Raw genomic sequence first — 24,140 nt, 5'->3', positions numbered from 1 at the left:
GAACCCTCCCTTTCCCTCTGCTCCTCCTCCCCTCCCTATTCCCTCTACTCCCTCCCTCTGCTCTACCCCCCTCCCTATCCACCCCACAGCACTTGTATATATTTGTACATATTTATTGCTCTATTTATTTTATTAATGATGTGTATATATCTATGGTTCTATTTATCTATTTTGCTGGTACTGATGTCTGACTACTTGTTTTGTTTTGCTGTCTGTCTCCTCCTTTTAGACTGTGAGCCCTTTGTTGTGCAGGGACTGTCTCTATCTGTTGCCAAATTGTACATTCCAAGCGCTTAGTACAGTGCTCTGCACACAGTAAGCACTCAATAAATACGATCGAATGAATGAATGTACCAGGCACTGGTGAGTTGCTGAGTTGTACTTTCCAAGCACTTAGTACAGTGCTCTGCACACAGTAAGTGTTCAATAAATATGGATTGAATCAATTGAATGAATGGTCTGAATGCCGGGGCTGTTACAATCTATTCGGGTTGTACACAGTCCCTGCATGGGGCTCACAGTCTTAATTCCCATTTTACAGATAAGGTAAATGAGGCACAGAGAAGTGAAGTGACTGCCCAAGGCTACACAGCAGATAGGTGGGGAGAGCCAGGATTAGAATGCATGACCTTCTGACTCCCTGACCCATGCTCTATCCACTACACCATGTTGCCGCTGAGGGTATTTGTTAAACACTTACTACGTGTCAAGGACTGTTCTAAGTTTTGGGGTAGGTACAAGTTAAATCAAATAGGACACAGTCCCTGTCCCACATAGGGTTCGCAGTCTAAGTAAGAAGGAGAACAGGCGAAATGAGGCACAGAGAAGTTAAGTGGCTTGCTCAAGGTCACAAAGCAAGCATTTGGCAGAGCCGGGTTTGGAACCCAGGTCCTCTGACTTCCAGGCCCGTGCTCTTTCCACTAGGCCACGCTGCCTCTCTGTCAGAACTGTCCTTTTAATTAGGGACTTGTAGACTGCAGAGCATTGTAGCAGACCCTGGAAAAGCTATAAAGGTTTTATTTTCCCTGCCTCTAAGGAAGTTGCAATCTGAAGGAGGAAGACCAAACAAAAATTCAACCTTTTTAAAAAATACTTTGAAAAAAATCACCATTAAGCGACCCAAAATTTTCAACCAAGCCCGAATTATACTTTCCCAGCACTTTGTACAGTGTTCTGCACACAGTAAGCTCTCAAAAAATACGATTGGATGAATGAATGAAAGAAAATCGAAAGAAAACTGCTTCACGGACCTTGATCCCACCTCGATTCTCTAGACTCTCTAATCGACCAATCTTAAAAATTTACTATATTTACTGAGCACATACTATGTACAGGGTGGTGTATTTTGTAGTATTTGTTTAATACCTACTATTTATCAAGGACTGTATTAAGCACTGGGGTAGATACAAAGTAATCAGGGCTGACACAGTCCCCATCTCACCTGGGACTCACAGTCCAAGGTGGAGGGAGAACAAGTATTTCCTTCCCATTTTACAAATGAGGAAACTGCAGCACAGGGAAATTAAATGATTTGCTCAAACTCACATAGCAAACAAGTGATGGAACTGGGATTATTACCAAGGTCTCCAGACTTCTAGTCCTGCGCTCTTTCCACTAGGCCCTGTTGCTTCTCTAAGTGCTTGGGAGGATACAATAAAATTAGGAGACACAATTAGGAGCTTATGATCTAGCAAGGAAGACAGACACAAAATAATTAGGAAGGAGGAAAAAGAGAATGGAAAGATGATGGACAAGTGGAAGGATGGACTCAGTTTCAAGTTCCAAGGTCTCAGTTTCCTCAATTATAAAATGAGGCTTCACTATTTGTTCTCCCTCCTACTTAAGACTGGAAGCGCCTTGTCGGAGAGGGACCATACGTGGCCCAATTAACTAGTACAGTGCTCTGCACAGAGTAAGCACTCAATAAATACGATTGAATGAATGAATGAATGTACCAGGCACTGGTGAGTTGCTGAATGGTACTTTCCAAGCACTTAGTACAGTGCTCTGCACAAAGTAAGTGTTCAATAAATTCGATTGAATCAATTGAATGAATGGTCTGAATGCCGGGGCTGATACAAGCAAATCGGGTTGGACACAGTCCCTGTCCCATCTCAGGGACAACACTTGGAGTGTTTCCAGTCCTCTACCAGTCTCGACTACGGGACGGAGAGTCAGGCAGAGGCCTGTCCATTCCATTCCTAGCTGGGGCAGTGGCTAGCCAGTGGAAGGCCATCTGCTACAAGTCAAAACTCCCCTGTGCTGGGCAGCAGCGGCACGGGAGAGAGTCGAGGGCGGAGACTCAAGTTGACTGCGCGGATGGCGACACTGGTCAACCACTTCTGTATTTTTACCAAGAAAATTCTACGGATCCACTACCAGAACGATTGCAGATGGAGAGCAGGGCGTTGTGGGAGAGATGTGTCCATGGTGTCGCTAAAGGTGGGAAACGACTCGACAGCAAAAGACAAGATGAGGCCCCAGGGCTTAGAACCGTGTTTGACACATAGTAAGTGCTTAACAAATACGGTTAAAAAAAAAAAAGGTAAGGGCTTAAATAGTAGAAAATGGAAGTCTGCATTTCAGAAATGCTCCACGGAGTTGTGAATGCATAAAACAGAGTCGGTCTAAAAGTTCAGAGGTGGGTAGTTGGGATGGTTTGAGAAGAAAAATGAATCAGAAAAGGCTACCCAGAAGAGGAAGGACTTCAGAAAGACGTTGAAGATGGAGATGGCTGTAGCTTGTGGGATTTGAAGAGGGAGGGAGGGAGAGAGGGCATAAGCAAGGAATTGGAGGCAGAGTTGAAAATGAGATCCAGCGAGAAGGAGAGCTTGAAAGGAACAGGGAGTGAGAGCTGGAGTGTAGTGGGAAAAAAGGGTGGAAAAATAAGAGGGATAGAGCTGATCGATCCATCAGTGACGCTTACTCTGTTCAGAGTACTGTGCTAAGCTCCAAGGAGAGTACAGTATTACAGAGTTGGGAGACATATTGCCTGTCCAAAATGAGTTAGTAAGTGCTTGAAAGCCAGTGATCGGTGTTTGATTTGGAAATAGATGGTCAAATATTAGAGGGTTTGAAGAGTCGGGAGAAGTATGCAGAATGATGTTTTAGAAAAATGATAATGATAATAATGCTAATTGTGGTATTTGTTAAGCGCTTACTATGTGCCAATCAAACAGTGGTATTTACCGAGCACTTACTATGTGCAGAGCACCTTACTAAGCTCTTGGGGGAGTACAACAGAATTAGGCACCGATCCCCTTTCCCTCTGCTCCTCCCCCTCCTCCTTCCCCTCCCCTCAGCACTATGTTCATTTGTATATATATTTTTATCACCCTCTTTATTTTGTTAATGAGGTGTACATCCCCTTGATTCTATTTATCATGATAATGTTGTCTTGTTTTTGTTTCGTTCTGTTTTGCTCTGCCGTCTGTCTTCCCCGATTAGACTGTGAGCAAGGATTGTCTCTATCCGTTACCGAATTGTACATTCCAAGCGCTTAGTACAGTGCTCTGCACACAGTAAGCGCTCAATAAATACCATTGAATGAGTGAATGAATCCCTGCCCCTAATGAGCTTACAGTCTACAGGGGGAGACAGGCATTAATATGAATAAATAAGTACTTTGTAATGTTTAACTTAAAGATATGTACATAAGTGTTGTAGGGTTGGGGTGGGGCAAATGGCAAATGCCCAAAGGTCACAGATCCGAGTGCGTGGCTGACGCAGAAGGGAAAGCGAGCCGGGGAAAAGAGGGCTTAACGGGGAAGGCCTCTTGGAGGAGATGTGATCTTAATAATGCTTTGAAGGTGAGGGAGAGTTACGGTCTGGCTTATATAGAGGGGGAGGGAGTCCCAGGCTCGGGGCAGGATGTGGGAAAGGGGTCGGCGGCAAGATAGACAAAGATCGGGGCCCAGTGAATAAGCTGGCACTAGAGGAGTGTGGGCTGGGCTGGAGTAGGAGATCAGTGAGGTGAGGTAGGAGGAGGCGAGCTACGTATCAGACACTGTACAGCAGCGTGGCTCAGTGGAAAGAGCCTGGGCTTGCGAGTCAGAGGGCATGGGTTTGACTCCCGGCTCTGCCACTTGTCAGCTGTGTGACAGTGGGCGAGTCACTTCACTTCTCTGGGCCTCAGTACCTCATCTGTAAAATGGGGATTCACTGTGAGCCTCACGTGGGACAACCTGCTTACCCTGTATCTCCCCCAGCGCTTAGGACAGTGCTCTGCACATGGTAAGCGCTTAACAAATACCAATTTAATTATTATTATTACTAAGCACTTGGGTAGAAACAAGATAATCAGGTTCGGCACTAGACTGTAGACTGTAAGCTCATTGTGGTTGAGAACGTGTCTGTTTATTGTTGTATCGTCCCAGCGTTTAGTACAGTGCACACAGTAAGTGTTCAATAAATACGTTGAGACCGTGAGCCCATTATTGGACAGAGATCGTCTCTATCTGTTGCTGAATTGTACATTCCAAGAGCTTAGTACAGTGCTTTGCACATAGGAAGCGCTCGATAAATACTACTGAATGAATGAAATACTACTAAATCAATTAAATGAATAACACGGTCCACGTTCTCCCAGGCGGGGAGGGAACAGTGTTGCCGGGTGGGGGATAAATTGGCAGGCCAGGAGGTTGTGGTTGGACGGTGGTAGTTTGGAGTTGGGGAGGTTCAGGAATTATCCAATGATTTAGGGATGATGAGATCCAATAGCAGCCCAAATGGATGAGTGGATGAAGGTACGGCGGAACAGGGCGTCTCCGGAACGACAGATGACTTCGTTCCACGGCGACGGGCCTGACTCGATTACTCATCGGTCCAGCTAAGTTCAGGGACCTCAGTTTACCTGCCCGATACAACTGGCTGAGAGGTGAACGAGGCTCCTATACACTGGGAAGAAGAGGAATCCGGGGTGACCTAGTGGAAAGAGCAGGGGCCTGGGAGTCAGAAGGGCCTGGGTTCTAATCCCCGCTCGGCCCCTTGTCCGCTGTGTGACCTCGGACGAGTCGCTTCACTTCTCGGCCTGCGTTCCCTCATCTGTAAAATGGGGATTAAGAGACTGTGAGCCCCATGTGGGACGTAGACTGTGTCCAACCTTGTTAGCTTGTAATTACCCCAGAGCTTAGTACGGTGCTTGGCATAAAGAAAATGCTTAACAGATGCCCTAAAAAAAACCCAGTGTATCAGACTTCAGGGATCATCATTCATTCATTCAAATGTATTTATTGAGCGCTTACTGTGTGCAGAGCACTGTACTAACCGCTTGGAATGTACAATTTGGCAACAGATGGAGACAATCCCTGCCCAACGACGGGCTCACGGTCTAAAAGGGGGAGACAGCAAAACAAAACAAATAGTCAGCACCATCAGCAGCATCGTCAGTGGTACTTACTGAGTACATACTATGTGCAGAGCACTGTACTAAATGCTTGGGAGAGTACAATGCAACAGAGTTGCCAGTCACATCCCTTGCCCCCAGTGAGCTTACAGTCTATTTATTTATTATTGATTATGACTTTTGTTAAACGCTTACCATGTGCCAGGCACCGTACTAAGTGCAGGGATGGATACAAGCAGATCAGGTTGGACACAGTCTCTGTTCCACATGGGGCTCACAGTCTCAATCCCCAATTTCCAGATGCGATCACTGAGGCCCTGAAAAGTGAAGTGATTTGCCCAAGAGCACACACCAGACATGTAGCGGACCTGGGAACCTACGACCTTCTGACTCCAGGCCCGTGCTCTTTCCACTACGCCATGTCTAGAGGGAACACGTCTCCTTACACTAGGAAATGCTCCAATTCCAAAAAATGAAGCGCCTTTGAGCCTCCCTAGACTCCAGCGGGATTGCCTCCTGTGCCAGAGAAGCAGCGTGGCTCAGTGGAAAGAGCCCGGGCTTGGGAGTCAGAGGCTGTGGGTTCTAATCCCGGCTCCGCCGCTTGCCAGCTGTGTGACTTTGGGCAAGTCACTTCACTTCGCTGTGCCTCAGTGACCTCATCTGTAAAATGGGGATTAAAAATCTGAGCCCCAGGTGGGACGAAGTGATCACCTTGTATCCCCCAGTGCTTAGAACAGTGCTTTGCACATAGTAAGTGCTTAACAAATACCACCCTTTATTTTTTTTATTTTAATTCACACCACCGGTGGGCCCCAACCCAGGGCTGACCCTTGACCTGGCACTAGGTTTGCTCTGTTATGATGAGGAACTTCCTGAGAGATGCTGGAACAAGCAAAAGCTAAAGAAACAGCTACTCTTTCCGCTTCTGGCTTCCACCTCCCTCATTCATTCATGAATTCGATCATATTTATTGAGCATTTACTGTGTGCAGTGCACTGTACTAAGCACTTGGAAGAGTGCAGTATAATGATAAACTGATACAATTGCTGTCCAAATCGAGCTTACAGTCTAGAGGGAGGGAGACGGATATTAATATAAATCAATAAATTACAGATATGTACACACCTCATGGCTCCCTGCCGTCACACCTCGATTCGCAAATGCATTCTATCGGGCTGGGGTGTCAGAGGTCATGGGTTCAAATCCCTGCTCCGCCGCTTGCCAGCTGTGGAACTTTGGAGAAGGCACTTAACTTCTTTGTGCCTCGGTTACCTCATCTGTAAAATGGGCATTAAGACTGTGAGCCCCACGTGGGGCAACCTGATCACCTTGTATCCCCTCCAGCGCTTAGAACAGTGCTTTGCGCATAGTAAGCGCTTAACAAATGCCATGATTATTATTATTATTCTACCTTTCCCAGGGGTTTCTTTCCAAACAATTTTATTATTTACTCCTCCTTCCGACCAGCAGCCACCAACATTCTGTCTCAGGCCAGGAGGCGAGAGGGGATGGGGGTGATTTTGCTCCAAAGTTCCACCATCTCTCTCTCTCTCTCTCTCTCTCTGCTTTGACTTCTACTTCTACAGAAGAGGTAACTGAAGCCTAGAGAAGTGAAGTAATAATGTTGGTATTTGTTAAACGCTTACTATGTGCAGAGCACTGTTCTAAGCACTGGGGTAGATACAGGGTAATCAGGTTGTCCCACGTGAGGCTCACAGTCTTCATCTCCATTTTACAGATGAGGTCACTGAGGCCTGGAGAAGCGAAGTGACTTGCCCAAAGTCACACAGCTGACAAGGGGCAGAGCGGGGATTCGAACCCATGACCTCTGACTCCCAAGCCCGGGCTCTTTCCACTGAGCCGCACTGCTGACTTGCCAAAGGTCACACAGCAGACAAGTGGCAGAGCCGAGAATAGAACCCATGACCTTCTGACTCCCAGGCTCCTGCTCTTTATACTGGGCCACACTGGTTTCCTTGTATTCCATGTGTATATGAGGACAGCCTTGTTCACTTCTTAGCCAGTTATATCAGGCAGGAAAACTGAATTCAGTTGGGGTGGTGAGTACTCTAGTCAGTCGCATCGTAGTGGAAAGAAGTCAACTGTGGTATTTAAGTGCTTACTGTATGCCAAGCACTATTCTAAGCACTGGAGCAGCAGCGTGGCTCAGTGGAAAGAGTATGGGCTTGGGAGTCAGAGGTCGTGGGTTCGAATCCCGACTCTGCCACTTGTCAGCTGTGTGACTGACTGTGGGCAAGTCACTTCACTTCTCTGTGCCTCAGTTACCTCATCTGGAAAATGGGGATGAAGACTGTGAGCCTCACGTGGGGCAACCTGATGACCCTGTATCTCCCCCAGCGCTTAGAACAGTGCTCTGCCCATAGTTAGCGCTTAACAAATACCAACATTATTATTATTATTATTACTGGGGTAGACACAGGATAATCAGATAGGACACAATCGCCGTCCCACTTGAGGCTCACGATCTTTATCCCCATTTTACAGGTGACGTAACTGAAGCACAGAGAAGCGAAGTGACCTGCCCAAAGTCACCCAGCAGACACGTGGAGGAGCTGGGATCAGAACCCAGGCCCTTCTGACTCCCGGGCCCTTGCTCTGTCCACTAGACCACGCGGCTTCTCTTATTTATTCCCTTCTTTATTTTCAGATCCCACTGCTTCTCTTATTTCTTCCCTTGTTTATTTCCAGATCCCGCCGAAAGATGTGACAGCATCACCAGGCTGAGCATATACAGCGCCTTCGTCGGCACGGGGCTAAAAGTGAAACAGCTACTCTACACGAGGCAAAACCCAGACTGCGCGGAAATGCTCGACTCCAAGGCTTCCCGCTATCTGAACGTGACCCGGAGAACCACCTTCATCATCCACGGCTACAGACCCACGGGTTCCCCGCCGATCTGGTTAGCGGAACTGGTGCGGCTGCTGCTGGCCGTGGAGGACATGAACATCGTCGTCGTCGACTGGAATCGCGGGGCCACGACGTTTGTGTATCACCACGCCTCCGGGAAGACCAAAAAGGTGGCGGAAATCTTGAAGGAACGAATTGACCAGATGTTGGTAAGGAAAGATGGTCGCCTGCAGGCCCGGGCTGTTCCCCGCCATGCCTTGACCAAATAGCAAACTTCCCATCGGGTCCGTGGGAATTCTAGCCTGGGAAGAATTGTCGAGGACTTGGAGGCCATTAGACTGTGAGCCCGTCAGTGGGCAGGGACTGTCTCTATCTGTGGCCCAATTGTCCGTTCCAAGCGCTTAGTCCAGTGCTCTGCACGTAGTGAGCGCTCAATAAATACTACTGAATGAATAAATGAATTAGAAAGGTTCCATAGTCCTGGCGGGGGGGAGGAAAATGGATAAGAAGGAAGTCTGTGGTGGTGCTTACGATTTCCCTGCCTGCCGCCTGTAGATGCTGTTGTAGGTCACTCCTCCAGGCGCTTAATACAGTGCTCTGCACGCAATAAGCACTCAATAAATACCATCCATCGATTGACTGATTGATTGCGGCATGGCACAGGGCTAGAGCCCGGGCCTGGGAAGCAGAAGGTCAAGGGTTCTGATCCGACCTCTGCCACTTGTCTGCTGTGTGACCTAGGGCAAGTCGCTTTACTTCTCTGGGCCTCAGTTACCTCATCTGGAAAATAGGGATTGAAGCTGTGAGCCCCACGTGGGACAGGGACTGGGTCCAACCCGCTTTGCTCGTATCCACCCCCGTGCTTAGAAAAGCGCCTGGCACATAGCGAGCGCTTAACAAATACCATAGTTATTATTATTATTATTCCTGCTGTGTCTGCCATAGGCTTCACAAGCCTTTTAGCCTCCTTTCCCCTTCCCGTTAAGAGCATGTATCGACAGCTACATTCACCCCTCTCTTTTTTACGGGATTTGTTAAGCGCTTACTATGTTCCAGGCACTCTACTAAGCGCTGGGATAGGTCCAAGCTAACCAGGTTGGACACAGTCCATGTCCCACACGGGGCTCACAGTCTCAGTCTCCATTTTACCGACGAGGTAACTGAAGCACAGAGAAGTGAGGTGACTTGCCCAAGATCACACAACAGGCAGGTGGCGGAGCCGGGATTAGAACCCGGGTCCTCTGACTCCTCGGTCCGTGTCCTAGCCGTTCTTCTCGGCACGGCCCTTCCAGACCCAGGGCTCAGGGCCCTTCCTCTTCCCAACCACTCCCTTCCTGGAGGAGAAGACAGCAGATTGCGTTCTTCCTGGCTTAGAGGAGCAGCGTGGCTCAGTGGAAAGAGCCCGGGCTTGGGAGTCAGAGGTCATGGATTCGAATCCCAGCTCTGCCACTTGTCAGCTTGTGACTGTGGGCAAGTCCCTTAACCTATTTGTGCCTCGCTACCTCATCTGTAAAATGGGGATGAAGACTGTGAGCCTTACATGGGACAACCTGATCACCCTGTATCTCCCCCAGCGCTTAGAACAGTGCTCTGCACATAGTCAGCGCTTAACAAATACCAACATTATTATTATTATTTTGACTCATTCCCTACTCCGCCCTCACACTCTGCCCAACATCACATGGATCACTGTCCTATTTTTCCACTTCGCCGCCTCTCCCTCTTTCGCATCCCACAGTCCCACCTCAGAAGTGGAATAACCTGTATAGGAGGAAGGCAGTTTGTCAAGTAGCTCTCGAGTGAAAGGCTTTGTCTTTAGCGTCAAAGGAGAAAAGATAGCTGTGATGAGGGGGATTATGGGGTGCGAACGAGGAGAAAGGGAAGTGGAATCATCCAAAATCGCTCAGGCGACAGAGATGAGGTTCCCCCACGATCCTCTCATAATGATAAATGTGGTATTTATTAAGCGCTTACTGTGTGCCGGGTACTGTAATAATAATGTTGGTATTTGTTAAGCGCTTACTATGTGCAGAGCACTGTTCTAAGCGCTGGGGGAGATACAGGGTCACCAGGTGGTCCCACGTGAGGCTCACGGTCTTAATCCCCATTTTACAGATGAGGGAACTGAGGCCCAGAGAAGTGAAGTGACTCGCCCACAGTCACACAGCTGACAAGTGGCAGAGCCGGGAGTCGAACTCATGACTTCTGACTCCGAAGCCCACGCTCTTTTCCACTGAGCCACGCTGCTTCCCCACTGTACTAAGCACTGGGATGGATAATCGAATTGGACACATGTCCCACATGGGTATCACAGTCTCAATCGTCAATCCTCAGGCACAGAAAAGTAAAGTGACTTGCCCAGGGTCACATAGCAGACAAGGGGTGGAGTCGGGATTAGAACCCATGACCTTCTGACTCCGAGGCCCGGGCTCTAGACATTGCGCTCTGCTGGCTTTCTACACTACAGGCTGGAATGTGCCTCTCAACTCTGTTGTAGTGTCCCTCCCAAGCGCTCAGTACAGTGCCCTGTCCTCAGTAAGTGCTCATTCATTCATTCATTCATTCATTCATTCAATAACATTTATTGAGCGCTTACTATGTGCAGAGCACCGTACTAAGCGCTTGAAATGTACAATTCGGCAACAGATAGAGACAATCCCTGCCCAACAATTGGCTCACAGTCTAAAAGGGGGAGACAGACAGCAAAACGAAACAAGTAGTCAGGCATTAATACCATCAAAATAGATGAATAGAATCATAGATCTAGACACATCATTAATAAAATAGATACAGTAGTAAATAATATATACAAAGATACACAAGTGCTGTGGGGAGGGGAAGGGGACATTCCACTGCTGATGATATCGGACATTCGCACTACTTCTAAAACATGAAACTAAAACTTCTCTTGAAATTACAGAAAGACGGAGCATCTCTTGATTCCATTTACATGATTGGAGTAAGTCTCGGTGCACACATATCTGGATTTGTTGGACAGATGTATAACGGTACACTAGGGAGAATTACAGGTAACGTATTCGAGATGAGTCCCCGGCTATCTGACTTGACCGATTTTCACGGGTTTTGGCCTTAATTCATCGTTCCCCGGCAAGCAGCGGGGTTTCACTGTCATCTAGCAACCCCTTCTTCCCTCCCCACATCTGGTCCAGAGCCTCTCTGCTTTTGTCTGTTTTCCCTTAGATTCGCTTAGATTTCACTTAGATTCTATCCAGACCCTCCGTTTCTCCTTCTCCCATCTCTTGCTCTATCAGGACAGGGAGGGAAGAAATAAAATTCAAATAAATCCTTCTTGACACCCCGTCCCAGCATCTACTTTGGCGAGTGACTCAAAACCCCTGCATCTGAGTCAGGTTGAAAACTGAAGTGGTACTTTTGGTATTTGGTAAGCACTTCGTATTTAATAAGTGCCAGGCACTGTATTAAACACTGGTATACTTTAATACAGTGCCTGGCACTTATTAAATATTATATATTGATATTGTTGGTATTTGTTAAGCGCTGACTATGTGCAGAGCACTGTTCTAAGCGCTGGGGGAGATACAGGGTGATCAGGTTGTCCCATGTAAGGCTCACAGTCTTCATCCCCATTTTACAGATGAGGTAGCGAGGCACAAATAGGTTAAGGGACTTGCCCACAGTCACAAGCTGACAAGTGGCAGAGCTGGGATTCGAACCCATGACCTCTGACTCCCAAGCCCGGGCTCTTTCCACTGAGCCAAACTACGAAGTACACCAGTGTTTAATACAGTGCCCGGCACATATGTAATGCTTAACGATACCAAATACAAATACCACTGGTGCTGATACAAGTTCATCAGCTTGGACAGAGTCCATGTCCCGCACGTGGCTCACAGTCTCTTAATCCCCATTTTACAGATGAGGTAACTGAGGCACTGAAGAGTGAAGTTACTTGCCCAAGGCCACACAGCAGATACAGTCTCTAGACTAAACTCGCTTTGAGCAGGGAATGTGTCCGTTATTTTATTATATCGTACTCTCCCAAGCCCCTCTGAGGGTGACACCTGGAGAGTTTCCAGTCCTCTACCAGTCTCGGCTACGGGAGGGAGAGTCAAGCAGAGGCCTCTCCATTCCACTCCTAGCTTGGGCAGTGGCTAGCGAGTGGAAAACCATCTGCTACAAGTCAAAACTCCCCTGTGCTGGGCAGCAGGAAATGGGAGATAGTCAAGGGAGGAGGCTTGAGTTTACTACGTGGAAGAAGGCAATGGTCAACCACTTCCATATTTTAATCAAGAAAACTCTCTGGATTCACTACCAGAATGGTTGCAGATGGAGGTGGGGCCCTCTGGGAGAGAAGTGTCCACGGCGTCGCTATGGGTCGCAGACAACTCGACGGCATAAGACAAGACTCTCCCACGAGTTCAGTACAGTGTTCTGCACCCAGTAACTTCTCAATTTAGAAGATTGATTGATATGTGGTGGAGCCATGATTAGAACCCTGATCCTTCCAACTGCCGGGCCTACGCCTTATCCACTAGACCACGCTGCCTCAATAATAATAATAATGTTGGTATTTGTTACGCGCTTACTATATGCAGAGCACTGTTCTAAGCACTGGGGTAGATACAGGGTAATCAGGTTGTCCCACGTGAGGCTCACGATTAATCCCCATTTTCAGATGAGGTAACTGAGGCCCAGAAAAGTGAAGTCACTTGCCCACTGTCACACAGCTGACAGGTGGCAGAGCTGGGATTCGAACCCATGACCTCTGACTCCCAAGCCCGGACTCTTTCCGCTGAGCCACGCGACTTCTTGACATCCGCATATATTCGACAGTACGAAAAAAGTGGCAGAAATGTACTGACCCAAGAATTGATGCCTAATTTGCGTAACCCAGAGATTATTTTTAGATTTGATACGCATCCTTTCTCATGGGTTAGAATAAGCAACTGTAGACTGTAGACTTAGAACTATAAGCTCGTTGTGGGCAGGGAATGTGTCTGTTTATTGTTATATTATACTCTCCCAAGTGCTTAGTACAGTGCTCTGCACATAGTAAGCGCTCAATAAATACAACTGAATGAAAGTGGGACTTTTCTGTCCTGGTTTAAGTGCGGAGCTTTAGTCAGGAGGCTTTTCCAGGAAAAAAGTTTGCCTGTGGGACATTCTTTTAAAGAGCTGTGATTACACACGGACATTTGGAGTAATGCTCCTTACCCCAGCTGAGGGTGGAGATTCCCGTCATCTTCTCCTTCCTCTGGGGAATTAAAGGAGAGAGAAACTGAAGGGGAGCTGGAAGAAATTCAGGGAGGAGTAAAATTTATGAGGAGAGAAAGGACTGCCACAAGAAAGCGAGAGCAGCTTACGATGAAGAATTGGTATTGAGAGGGAATTAATCGATCTGGAGAATCTTCCTTCGTTCACCTACTAGAAGAGCTGTCGGGCCTAGTGGAAATTAGAAGCAGCATGGCCAAGTGGCAAGAGCACGGGCTTGGAAGTCAGAGGTTGTGGGTTCTAATTCCGGCTTTGCCACCTGTCTGCTGCGTGACCTTGGGCAAGTCAATTCACTTCTCTGTGCCTCAGTTATCTCTTCTGGAAAATGGGGATGAAGACTGGGAGCCCTATGTGGCACAACCTGATTACTTTGTATCTACCCCAGCGCTTAGAACAGTGCTTGGCACATAATAAGCACTTAACAAATACCAACATTATTATTATTATTATTATTCTCTGGGCCTCAGTGACCTCATCTGTAAAATGGGGATTGAGACTGTGAGCCCCACATGAGATAGGGACTGTGTCCAACCTGATTTGCTGGTATCCACCCCAGTGCTTAGTACAGTGCTTGGCACATAGGGAGCGCTTAACAAATACCACAATTATTATTATTAACAAATACCATCATTATTAATACTTTTAAAAGATCACTTGTTATGTGCTTACTTTGTACTAGACAGTGTAATAATAATCATGTTCGTATTTGGTAAGTGCTTACTATGTGCCAAGCACTGTTCTAAGCGCTGGGGTAGATACAAGGACATCAGGTTACCGCATGTAGGGCTCACAGTCTTCATCCCCATTTTCCAGATGAGGTAACTGAGGCAGAGAGAAGTGAAGTGACTTGCCCAAGATCACGCAGCTGAGAAGTGGCGGAGCCGGGATTCAAACCCATGACCTAATAATAATAATAATAATAATGTTGGTATTTGTTAAGCGCTAACTATGTGCCGAGCACTGTTCTAAGCGCTGGGGTAGACACAGGGGAATCAGGTTGTCCCATGTGGGGCTGACAGTCTTAATCCTCATTTTACAGATGAGGTAACTGAGGCACAGAGAAGTTAAGTAACTTGCCCAAAGTCACACAGCTGACAAGCGGCCGAGCCGGGATTCGAACCCATGACCTCTGACTCCAAAGCCCGTGCTCTTTCCACTGAGCCAAGCTGACCTGTGACTCGCAAGCCCAGGCGACTTTCCACTGAGCCCAGCTGCTTCTCTATGTACCATGGGCTGGGATTGATACAAGATAATCAGGTTGAACGTAGTCCCCTGTCCAACCCTGGGGCTCGTAGTTTGAGTTGGAGAGAGAAGGATTTAATCTCTATTTTACAGATGAGGTAACTGAGGCACAGAGAAGTTAAATGGCTTGGCCAAGGTCACACTGCAGACGAGTGGCGGAATCTCACCGAACTTCTCTTGGCCTTTGTTTCCTCAACTCTAAAATGGGGATTTAAGGCCCGTTCTCCTGTTGTCCCTCCGAGTTAGGCTGGGATCTGAATGTGGGACAGAGTGTTCAACCTAATTAACCTGTGCCTACCCCAGTACTTAGACGAGTGCTTGACGCATAATAAGCACTTTAACAAATAGCGTGATAATAATAAAAAACTAATAATAACCACTGTTCCTAGCGTAACTAATAGAAAAACAATGAAATTCACAAATAAGAACCCCTATTTAACCTCTTCGCTTACCCCATGGCCTCTTCAAAGCCAGAAATTCACCTCTCGATTCCTTAGATATTTGAAGGGGCTCTAACGTTCACGGGCCTGAAGGGAATTTATTCAGTCGTATTTGTGGGAAACGTCCAACAGAGATCAGCCGCCGTCGTTAATATCGGTGACTGGAGTGATTTGATTACGTTGTTCTGACAGCACATTTTTTCCTCCATTTGGATCCCTCCGTAAGCTCGTCTGGGCAGGGACTGTGTCTGTTGATTGTTTTATTGTACTTTCCCAAGCTCTAAGTACAGTGCTCTGCACACAGTAAGCGCTCAGTGACTACGATCAAATGAATGAATACCGCGTCTGAGATCTGCTAACTAGGTTTGGTATTTGCCTTGAGTTTCATCTTTCCTTTCTGCCCTTCTGACGTTTTAGTAGAAACTAATGAGAAGTGAAACTTGAGTAAAACATTAGGAAGAAGGAAGAGAAAAAGCTAAGGACTCAGATAATCCACATTCCACTCAACCTGCTTTTGTTTTCCTTCCATATTTCCTTTTAGGCTACTTCCTTGTAGTCAGAAAGGAAACTGATTCACCCAAGCTTTCCAGAATCTAAATATGCGTTCTCTAAAGCAGATATTCATTCTCAGGATAACTCTCTCCTCTGGGTGGGACTTAAACGCTCCCGAAGAGGAAAGGGGTCCTCCAAAATGAATACCGTCCCTTATAGACCCCCAGAACGGAGCCAATCCAGCTCTTCTGTGGTTGGAATGAGAGCGATTTAAAGGATTTGTGTGACGGTGGTGTGGCAAGCGCAGATGATGAATAACAATAATCTTCCGGTGAGAAAAATTCTCCTGCGGGTGAATCATAAAGCCATCTGCTTTTGTTCCAGGTCTTGATCCTGCAGGCCCCTTGTTCAATGGGAAACCTCCAGAGGACAGATTAGATCCCACAGATGCGCAGTTTGTTGACGTCATACATTCCGATACCGATGGTAAACAGTGTCACTTTTTTCCTTATCTGGTGGTGGTGAAGAGAAAATTGAAGATGCTCAAAGCCGGAGGGCAGGAGTAGATTGGAAAGGCCGTATAATCTATGAATCTTTATGTACTCTAAGTTTGGTTCAGATGGAATCATTTCAAATAGTAATTATTATTATTATGATGCTTGTTAAGCGCTTCCTTTGGTCCAACCATTGTTCTAAGTGCTGGAGTTCTCACTCTAGGCTTCAAGGCTCTCCATCCCCTTGCCCCCTCCTACCTCTCCTCCCTTCTCTCTTTCCACCGCCCACCCCGCACGCTCCGCTCCTCTGCCGCCCACCTCCTCGCCGTCCCCCGCTCTCGCCTATCCAGCCGTTGACCCCCGGGCCACATCCTCCCGCGGTCCCGGAACGCCCTCCCTCCTCACCTCCGCCAAACTGATTCTCTTTCCCTCTTCAAAACCCTACTTAAAACTCACCTCCTCCAAGAGGCCTTCCCAGACTGAGCTCCCCTTCTCCCTCTACTCCCTCTACCCCCCTTCACCTCTCCGCAGCTTAACCCTCTTTTCCCCCCATCTCCCTCTGCTCCTCCCCCCCTCCTTTCCCCTCCCCTCAGCACTGTACTCGTCCCTCAACTGTATATATCTTCATTACCCTATTTATTTTGTTAATGAGGTGTACATCACCTTGATTCTATTTATTTGCTATTGTTTTAATGAGATGTTCATCCCCTTGATCCTATTTATTGCTATTGTTTTTGTCCGTCTCCCCCGATTAGACCGTGCGCCCGTCAAAGGGCAGGGACTGTCTCTATCTGTTACCGATTTGTACATTCCAAGCGCTTAGTACAGTGCTCTGCACATAGTAAGCGCTCAATAAATACCACTGAATGAGTAGATACAAGTTAATCAGGTTGGACACAGTCCCTGTCCCACATGGGCTCACACTCCTATTCCCTATTTTACAGATGAGGTAACTGAGGCACAGAAAAGTTCATTCATTCATTCAATCTTATTGAGCGCTTACTGTGTGCAAAGCATTGTACTAAGCGCTTGGGAGAGTACAGTATAACAACAAACGGACGTATTCCTACCCACAACGAGCTCACAGTCTAGAGGGGGAGACAGACATTAATATCAATAAATAAATAAATTACAGATATATACATCTATGTGCTGTGGGGATGGGAGGCAGGATGAATAAAGGAGAAGTGAAGTGATTCACCCAGTGTCACACAGCAGACAGATGGCAGAGGCAGGATTAGAACCCATGACCTTCGGACTCCCAGGCCCAGGCTCTATCCACTGCACTGTGGGCAGGGAACTTGTCCACCTACTCTGTTGTATTATACTCTCCCAAGCGCTTAGTACCGTGCTCCGCACACAGTAAGCGCTCAGTGAACACGATTGATTGAATGATGGAGGACAGGGACTTTGACCTGTTTATAGTGTATTTTCCCCAGTGCTTAGCACAGTGCTAGGCACACAAATAGTGCTTAATGTGCTCTGCACACAGTAAGCGCTCAATAAATGTGATAGAATGAATGAATGATGCCCTGCACACAGTAAGTGCTAAATGAATACAATTGATTGATTGATCGTTTGATGCATTATAGCTCTCCAGCATTGCTGTCAGGAACCAAGCTAAGACAGCAAATGCCATTAAATAAATAAACATATATATACATATATATATAAATAAACATATATATATATAAAACTGGAAGATTCCACACCCAATCCTCAGAACCAGCCCATCTGGGCTAATCAGGAGCACCAAAGGGCAAGGATAGAAGAATCCTTCTAGACCCTTCAGATAGTCGGTAAAAACTGAAATCTCTTGAAGCCCTATTTCTTTTTTTAAAAAAAATTATGGTATTCGTTAATCACTTACTATGTGCCAGGCACTGTACTAATCACTGGGGTAGACACCAACTAATCAGTTGGGACACCGTCCATATCCCGCATGGGGCTCCCCGTGTTAATCTCCATTGTACAAATGAGGCATCTGAGGTTCAGAGGAAGGGAAGTGACTTGCCCAAGGTCACCCAGCACACTAATGGCAGAGCTGAGATTAGAACCCAGGTTCTTCTGACTCCCAGGCCCGTGCTCTAGCCACTAGACCTTCCAAGACCTTGGACCTTGCCTACCACGAACCCGACCGGATTTGTGTTTCCTGGTGAAGAATTAACACCTGCCTCGTCCCTAGAAAACTATATTCATCACTCACAGTGTGGCCCAGCCTGGTTACATTGCCGTTCCTTCAAGCAACATGGCCTTGTGGACAGAGCACCGGCTTAAGAGTCCAGAGGCCTGCTTTCTAATCCCCAACCTGCCACTTGCCTGCTGGGTGACCTTGGCCAAGTCACTTAACTTCTCTAGGCCTTGGTTTCCCCATCTGTAAAATGGGGACAAAATACCTGTTGCTGTTTTATTTATATCTCTGCTGTTATTAAGAGCTTATGTTTACACTTAATTTACATACTGTTCTAGGTGCCGGGGGTTGGTATAAGGCTATCAGGTCAGCACAGTCCCTGTCCCACACGGGGCTCACAGTCTCAATTCCCACTTTTCAGATGAGGGAACCGAGGCCTAGAGAAGAGGGGTGGAGGTCACCCAGCAGACACGAGGTGGAGTCGGGATTAGAACCCACGTCCTATGACTTCCAGGCCCGTACTCCTTCCGCTAGGTCACACTGCTTCCAGAGTGGCGTCCTCTACACTGTAAGCTTGCTGTCACTACCAACTCTGTTATATTATACTTTAGTACGGTGCTCTGCACTCCGTAAACTTTCAGTACAGCGTGGCTCCGTGGCAAGAGCCCGGGCTGGGGAGTCAGAGGTCACGGGTTCAAATATCAGCTCTGCCACTTGTCAGCTGTGTGACTGTGGGTGAGTCACTTAACTTTTCTGGGCCTCAGTTACCTCATCTGGGAAATGGGGATTAAGACTGTGAGCCTCACGTGGGAAAACCTGATGACCCTGTATCTCCCCCAGCGCTTAGAACGGTGCTCTGCGCATAGTAAGCGCTTAACAAATACCACCATTATTATTAGTAGTAGTAGTAAGCCCTCAGTTGAATGAAGGAATGAATAAGTTCAATTTTCAGTTCAAAGGCCAGAAAGGGGACCACTAAGAGGGACCTTTACTTGGAAGGTCAAATCAAGGGACACGTCTGCTAATTTTGTTATATTAAACTCTCCCAAGCCCTTAGTACAGTGTTCTTTACACGGTAAGTGCTCAGTGAATAGCACGGATTGATTTGATTGATCATGGACCCGGAGGAAAGATAGTTCTTTATCTCCTCACATGCTAGCTAGACTCAAGCGCCCTGTAGGTCTCTTGGCTGCTGAAGAGACAGTAGCGATCTTGGGCTGTGCCCTTTGTGATTCGCCAACAATATTTGGAATAGACACCTCGCCCTGAGGGAGAAAGGGGCTAGAAATTTTGTCCTATCATAATTCAGACTGAATAGTGTGGAAGAGACTGTTTTCTTAGGCTGACACTCCTATGGATGGAATCTTATACTATTATGAATCAAGTGCTTACTGTGTGCCAAGCACTGTGCCAAGTTCTGGGGTTACTATTAATCATGATATCTCTGGTATTCGTTAAGCGATTATTACGTGCCAGGTAAATACGAGGTAATTGGGTTGGACGCAGTCCCTGTCCCACATGGGGCTCACAATCTTAATCCCCATTTTCCAGAGGAGGTAAATGAGGCCCAAGGAAGTGAAGTGACTTGCCCAAGGCCACACAGCTGACAAGTGGCGGAACCGGGATCAGAACCCAGGTCCTTCTGACTCCCAGGCTCGGGCTCTATCCACTAAGCCAAACTGTTTCCTTTTTGATGTAGGGGTTGATATAGGGCCGTCAAATTGGATAAAGTCCTTGTCCCTAATAGGGCTCACTAAGACGTGGCATCTTGGAATATGAAGATAAACTAAATGTATATGTGTACATGCACACATGTACACATGTGTATACACACACACACACACACACACATACAAACACAAATTCAGGCAGCAAGGCTAAGTGAGCTAAGCAAAGAATTGAGTGGATGATGATAATAATAATAGTGATGGTGGTATTTGTTAAGTGCTTACTATGTGCCGAGCACTGTTCTAAGCGCTGGGGTAGATACAGGGTCATCAGGTTGTCCCAAGTGAGGCTCACAGTCTTCATCCCCATTTTACAGATGAGGTCACTGAGGCACCGAGAAGTGAAGTGGCTTGCCCAAAGTCACACAGCTGACAGGTGGCAGAGCCGGGATTAGAACCCATGACCTCTGCCTCCTAAGCCCGGGCTCTTTCCACTAAGCCACGCCGCTTCTCTAAAACCCCACGATCAAACCCCAGGTTTTAATCTTGGTTTTTTTGTTCACAAATCATCAGGCTTTTTTGCGCCGTAGTTTCCTCATCTGTAAAGTAAGTGTGATAACAGTGACTCACTTCAGAGGGAGGAGGGTTTTGGGGTTTATTTTTATTTTTTCTGAGGAAGAACTTCATTACCACAAAGCACTTTGCAAATATAAAGTACTGAAGTATCACAGTGCTGAATCAGGACATCTCACGTTCTTCTGAATATTGAAGTGTACTCTTTGTACTTATATTGTATACAACTAGTTTCCACTAATTATTTTCCTCCAGATTGAAATTCCAAGAAATGTCAGTAGCTAGTAACTTTATATGTAGATATTTTTTCTTTGGTAACTTTTATATTCATTTAATGATTGCATTTTGTTTTTTGTTTTTGTTGTTTAGCATTAGGCTTCAGAGAAACACTGGGAAATATAGATTTCTATCCAAATGGAGGATTGGATCAACCTGGATGTCCAAAAACAATATTTTCTGGTAAGGATAGATATTTTTCATTTGGAAAATGATAGTAAAATTCCACATTAAATAAATTTAAAGCTGGGTATTAAGTGAATCTTTCTTGCTGTAAAAAAAATCATGTTTACAGGTTTTCTCAGAAGCAAAAATGGAAAAGAGGAATGGAAAATTTGAAAAAAAAAATAGGTGCCTTTTTGTTTTGAGTTTATGGATGGGACTTTTGGGGCAGTTTTCATTCATTTTTTCATTTACTGAGCTCTTATTGGGTACAGAGGACTGTATTAAGCGCTTGGGAGAGTACAGTACAACCATGAACAGACACATTCCCTGCCCACGCTGAGCTTACTGTCTAGAGGGGGAGACAGACATTAATATAAATAAAGTAAATAAATTTCAGATATGTACATAAGAGTTTTGGGAGGGGGGAGGAAAAGAGTCCCAGAGAGAGACAGAGACCCAAAGGGAGGTAGAATGAAGCAAGACAGACTGGGGAGGAAGAGGTCCCCAGAGGCAAAAGAAGGCCCTGGGCAGAGGGAGAGTTACCCTGGAAAGATCACCAACACATTTATTGAGTGCTTAGTACAGTGCCATGTGCAGCTGGGTGACTGTGGGCAAGTCACTTAACTTCTCTGTGCCTCAGTTACCTCATCTGTAAAATGGAGATTAACTGTGAGCCTCACGTGGGACAACCTGATGACCGTGTATCTACCCCAGCGCTTAGAACAGTGCTCTGCGCATAGTAAGCGCTTAACAAATACCAACATTATTATTATTATTATTACACAATGAGCACTTAATAAATGCAAATGACTCACTGACTGACTGTTTGTAAGGAGCCATGGTGAGGTCAGGAAGGAGCCATAGTGCCGGGAGAAGAAGTTTGGCTTAGTAATAATAATAATGTTGGTATTTGTTAAGCACTTACTATGTGCAGAGCACTGTTCTAAGCACTGGGGTAGACACAGGGGAATCAGGTTGTCCCACGTGGGGCTCACAGTCTTCATCCTCATTTTACAGATGAGGGAACTGAGGCACAGAGAAGTGAAGTGACTTGCCCAAAGTCACACAGCTGAGAAGTGGCAGAGGTGGGATTCCAAATCATGACCTCTGACTCCAAAGCCCGTGCTCTTTCCACTGAGCCACGCTGCTTCTTAGTGAACAGAGCACTGGCTTGGGGGTCAAAAGGACCTAGGTTCTAATCCCAGCTCCACTACTTGTCTGCTGTGTGAGCCTGGGCAAGTCATTTCACTTCTCTGTGCCTCAGTTATCACATCTTAAAATGGGGATTAAGACTGTGAGCCCCATGTGGGACATGAACTGTGTACAACTGATTAGCTTGTATCAACGCCAGTGCCTGGCATATAACAAGTACAATTAAACAGTGCTTGGCATATAATAAGCGCTTAACAAATGGCATAAGAAAATTTTTTAAAAAAAGAGAAACCCAGCGAAATCAGTGGGTAGTGGCAAGAGATAATCAGGCCCGGTATAGGCACCGAGCCCGATGAGAAGCAGCGTGGCTTAATAGGTAGAGCAAGGGCCTGCGAGTCAGAAAGACTTGGGATCTAATCCTGGCCCTTCCACTTGTCTGCTGTGTGACCTTGGTCAAGTCACTTTACTTCTCTGCACCTCAGTTACCTCATATGGAAAATGGGGATTGAGATTGTGACCCCCATGTGAGACAGGCACTATTTCATTCAATAGTATTTATTGAGCGCTTACTATGTGCAGAGCACTGTACTAAGCGCTTGGAGTGGACAATTCGGCAACGGATAGAGACAATCCCTGCCCATTGACGGGCTTATAGTCTAATCGGGGGGCTTACAGTCTAATCGAGTTATTTCCAACCTGATTTTCTTGTATCCACCCCAGCTCTCAGTACAGTTCCTAGCACATAGCATCTAATAAATAACATAATTGTTATTATTACTATTATCATTATTTTTATCAAAATAAGTGGGGCAAAGTGAAGCTAAAGTGCTTTAAACCCAACGGTAAGAAATTTCCGTTTGCTGCAGAGGTGGGCGGACAACCCCTGGACGTTCTCAAGGAGAGGGAAACCATGAACTGAATGTTTCTGCTAAAAACAGTGGCGTTCTACCACGGTGAAAAGATTCGGTGCAGCGAAAGTAACAGTAATAGTCCACTGAAGTCCGTTTTTCTCTTTGTAGGATTACAGTATTTTAAGTGTGACCATCAGAGATCCGTGTACCTGTACCTGTCTTCCTTGAAAAAGAACTGTAACATCACCGCCTACCCCTGTAATTCCTACAGAGATTATAGGAATGGCAAGTGCGTTAGCTGTGGAGAGGGAGCGAATCGGACACTGTCGTGTCCCTTGCTGGGTAAGCGCCCCCGGATGTTAGATTTTGCTGACTAGAAGGCTAAAATAGTAGCGGAAGGCAATCCGTTCATCTGTCGTCGTGTCATGCTTGAGAAACAGCGTGGCCTACTGGAAAGCGCACGGGCCTCCAAGTCAGAGGACCCGGGTTCTAATCCCAGCTCCTCCACTGGTCTGCTGTGGGACCTCAGACAAGTCACTTCTCTCAGTTCACTCATCTGCAAAATGGGGATTAAATGCGAGATGAAACAAAAACTCCTCACTCTGGGCTTCGAGGCTCTCCGTCGCCTTGCCCCCTCCTACCTCTCCTCCCTTCTCTCTCTCTCCATCCCACCCCGCACGCTCCGCTCCTCCGCCGCCCACCTCCTCACCGTCCCCCGTTATCGCCCGTCCCGCCGTCGACTCCCGGGCCACGTCCTCCCGCGGTCCCGGAACGCCCTCCCTCCTCACCTCCGCCAAACTAACTCTCTTCCCTTCTTCAAAGCCCTACAGAGAGCTCACCTCCTCCAGGAGGTCTGCCCAGACTGAGCTACCGGCTTTTCCCTCTGCTCCCTCTGCTCCTCCCCCTTCCCCTTCCCCTCTGCACTGTGCTCATTTGTATATATTATTTATTACCCTCCTTATTTTGTTAGTGAGGTGTACATCCCCTTGATTCTATTTATCGTGATTATGTTGTCTTATTTTTGTTCTGTTCTGTTTTGCTCTGCCGTCTGTCTCCCCCGATTAGACTGCGAACCCATTGTTGGGCAGGGATGGTCTCTATCTGTTGCCGAATTGTACATTCCAAGCGTTTAGTACAGTGCCCTGCACATAGTAAGTGCTCAATAAATACTATTTAATGAATGAATAGGAGG

At 46.7% G+C, this 24,140-nt stretch overlaps 1 protein-coding gene and 1 non-coding gene across 2 annotated transcripts in view; both read left to right on the top strand.

The window, feature by feature from the left end:
* LIPH (lipase H) overlaps window positions 1-24,140 on the top strand; it is a 60,406-nt gene that overhangs the window by 6,772 nt on the left and 29,494 nt on the right. Inside the window, exons 4-8 of the mRNA XM_039914343.1 lie at window positions 8,054-8,421; window positions 11,133-11,241; window positions 16,024-16,125; window positions 20,874-20,963; window positions 23,117-23,290. Coding sequence (XP_039770277.1) covers window positions 8,054-8,421; window positions 11,133-11,241; window positions 16,024-16,125; window positions 20,874-20,963; window positions 23,117-23,290 — 843 coding nt within the window. The remainder of the gene's footprint in view (window positions 1-8,053; window positions 8,422-11,132; window positions 11,242-16,023; window positions 16,126-20,873; window positions 20,964-23,116; window positions 23,291-24,140) is intronic.
* LOC114815888 lies at window positions 12,238-12,375 on the top strand. The gene has a single exon (XR_003763685.1). It is a non-coding gene; the product is annotated as a small nucleolar RNA SNORA7 (small nucleolar RNA).

The sequence above is a fragment of the Ornithorhynchus anatinus genome, chromosome 1 (genome assembly GCF_004115215.2).
Source record: "Ornithorhynchus anatinus isolate Pmale09 chromosome 1, mOrnAna1.pri.v4, whole genome shotgun sequence".
Taxonomy (NCBI): Eukaryota; Metazoa; Chordata; class Mammalia; order Monotremata; family Ornithorhynchidae; genus Ornithorhynchus; species Ornithorhynchus anatinus.
This window is presented reverse-complemented; position numbering and strand designations above follow the sequence as displayed.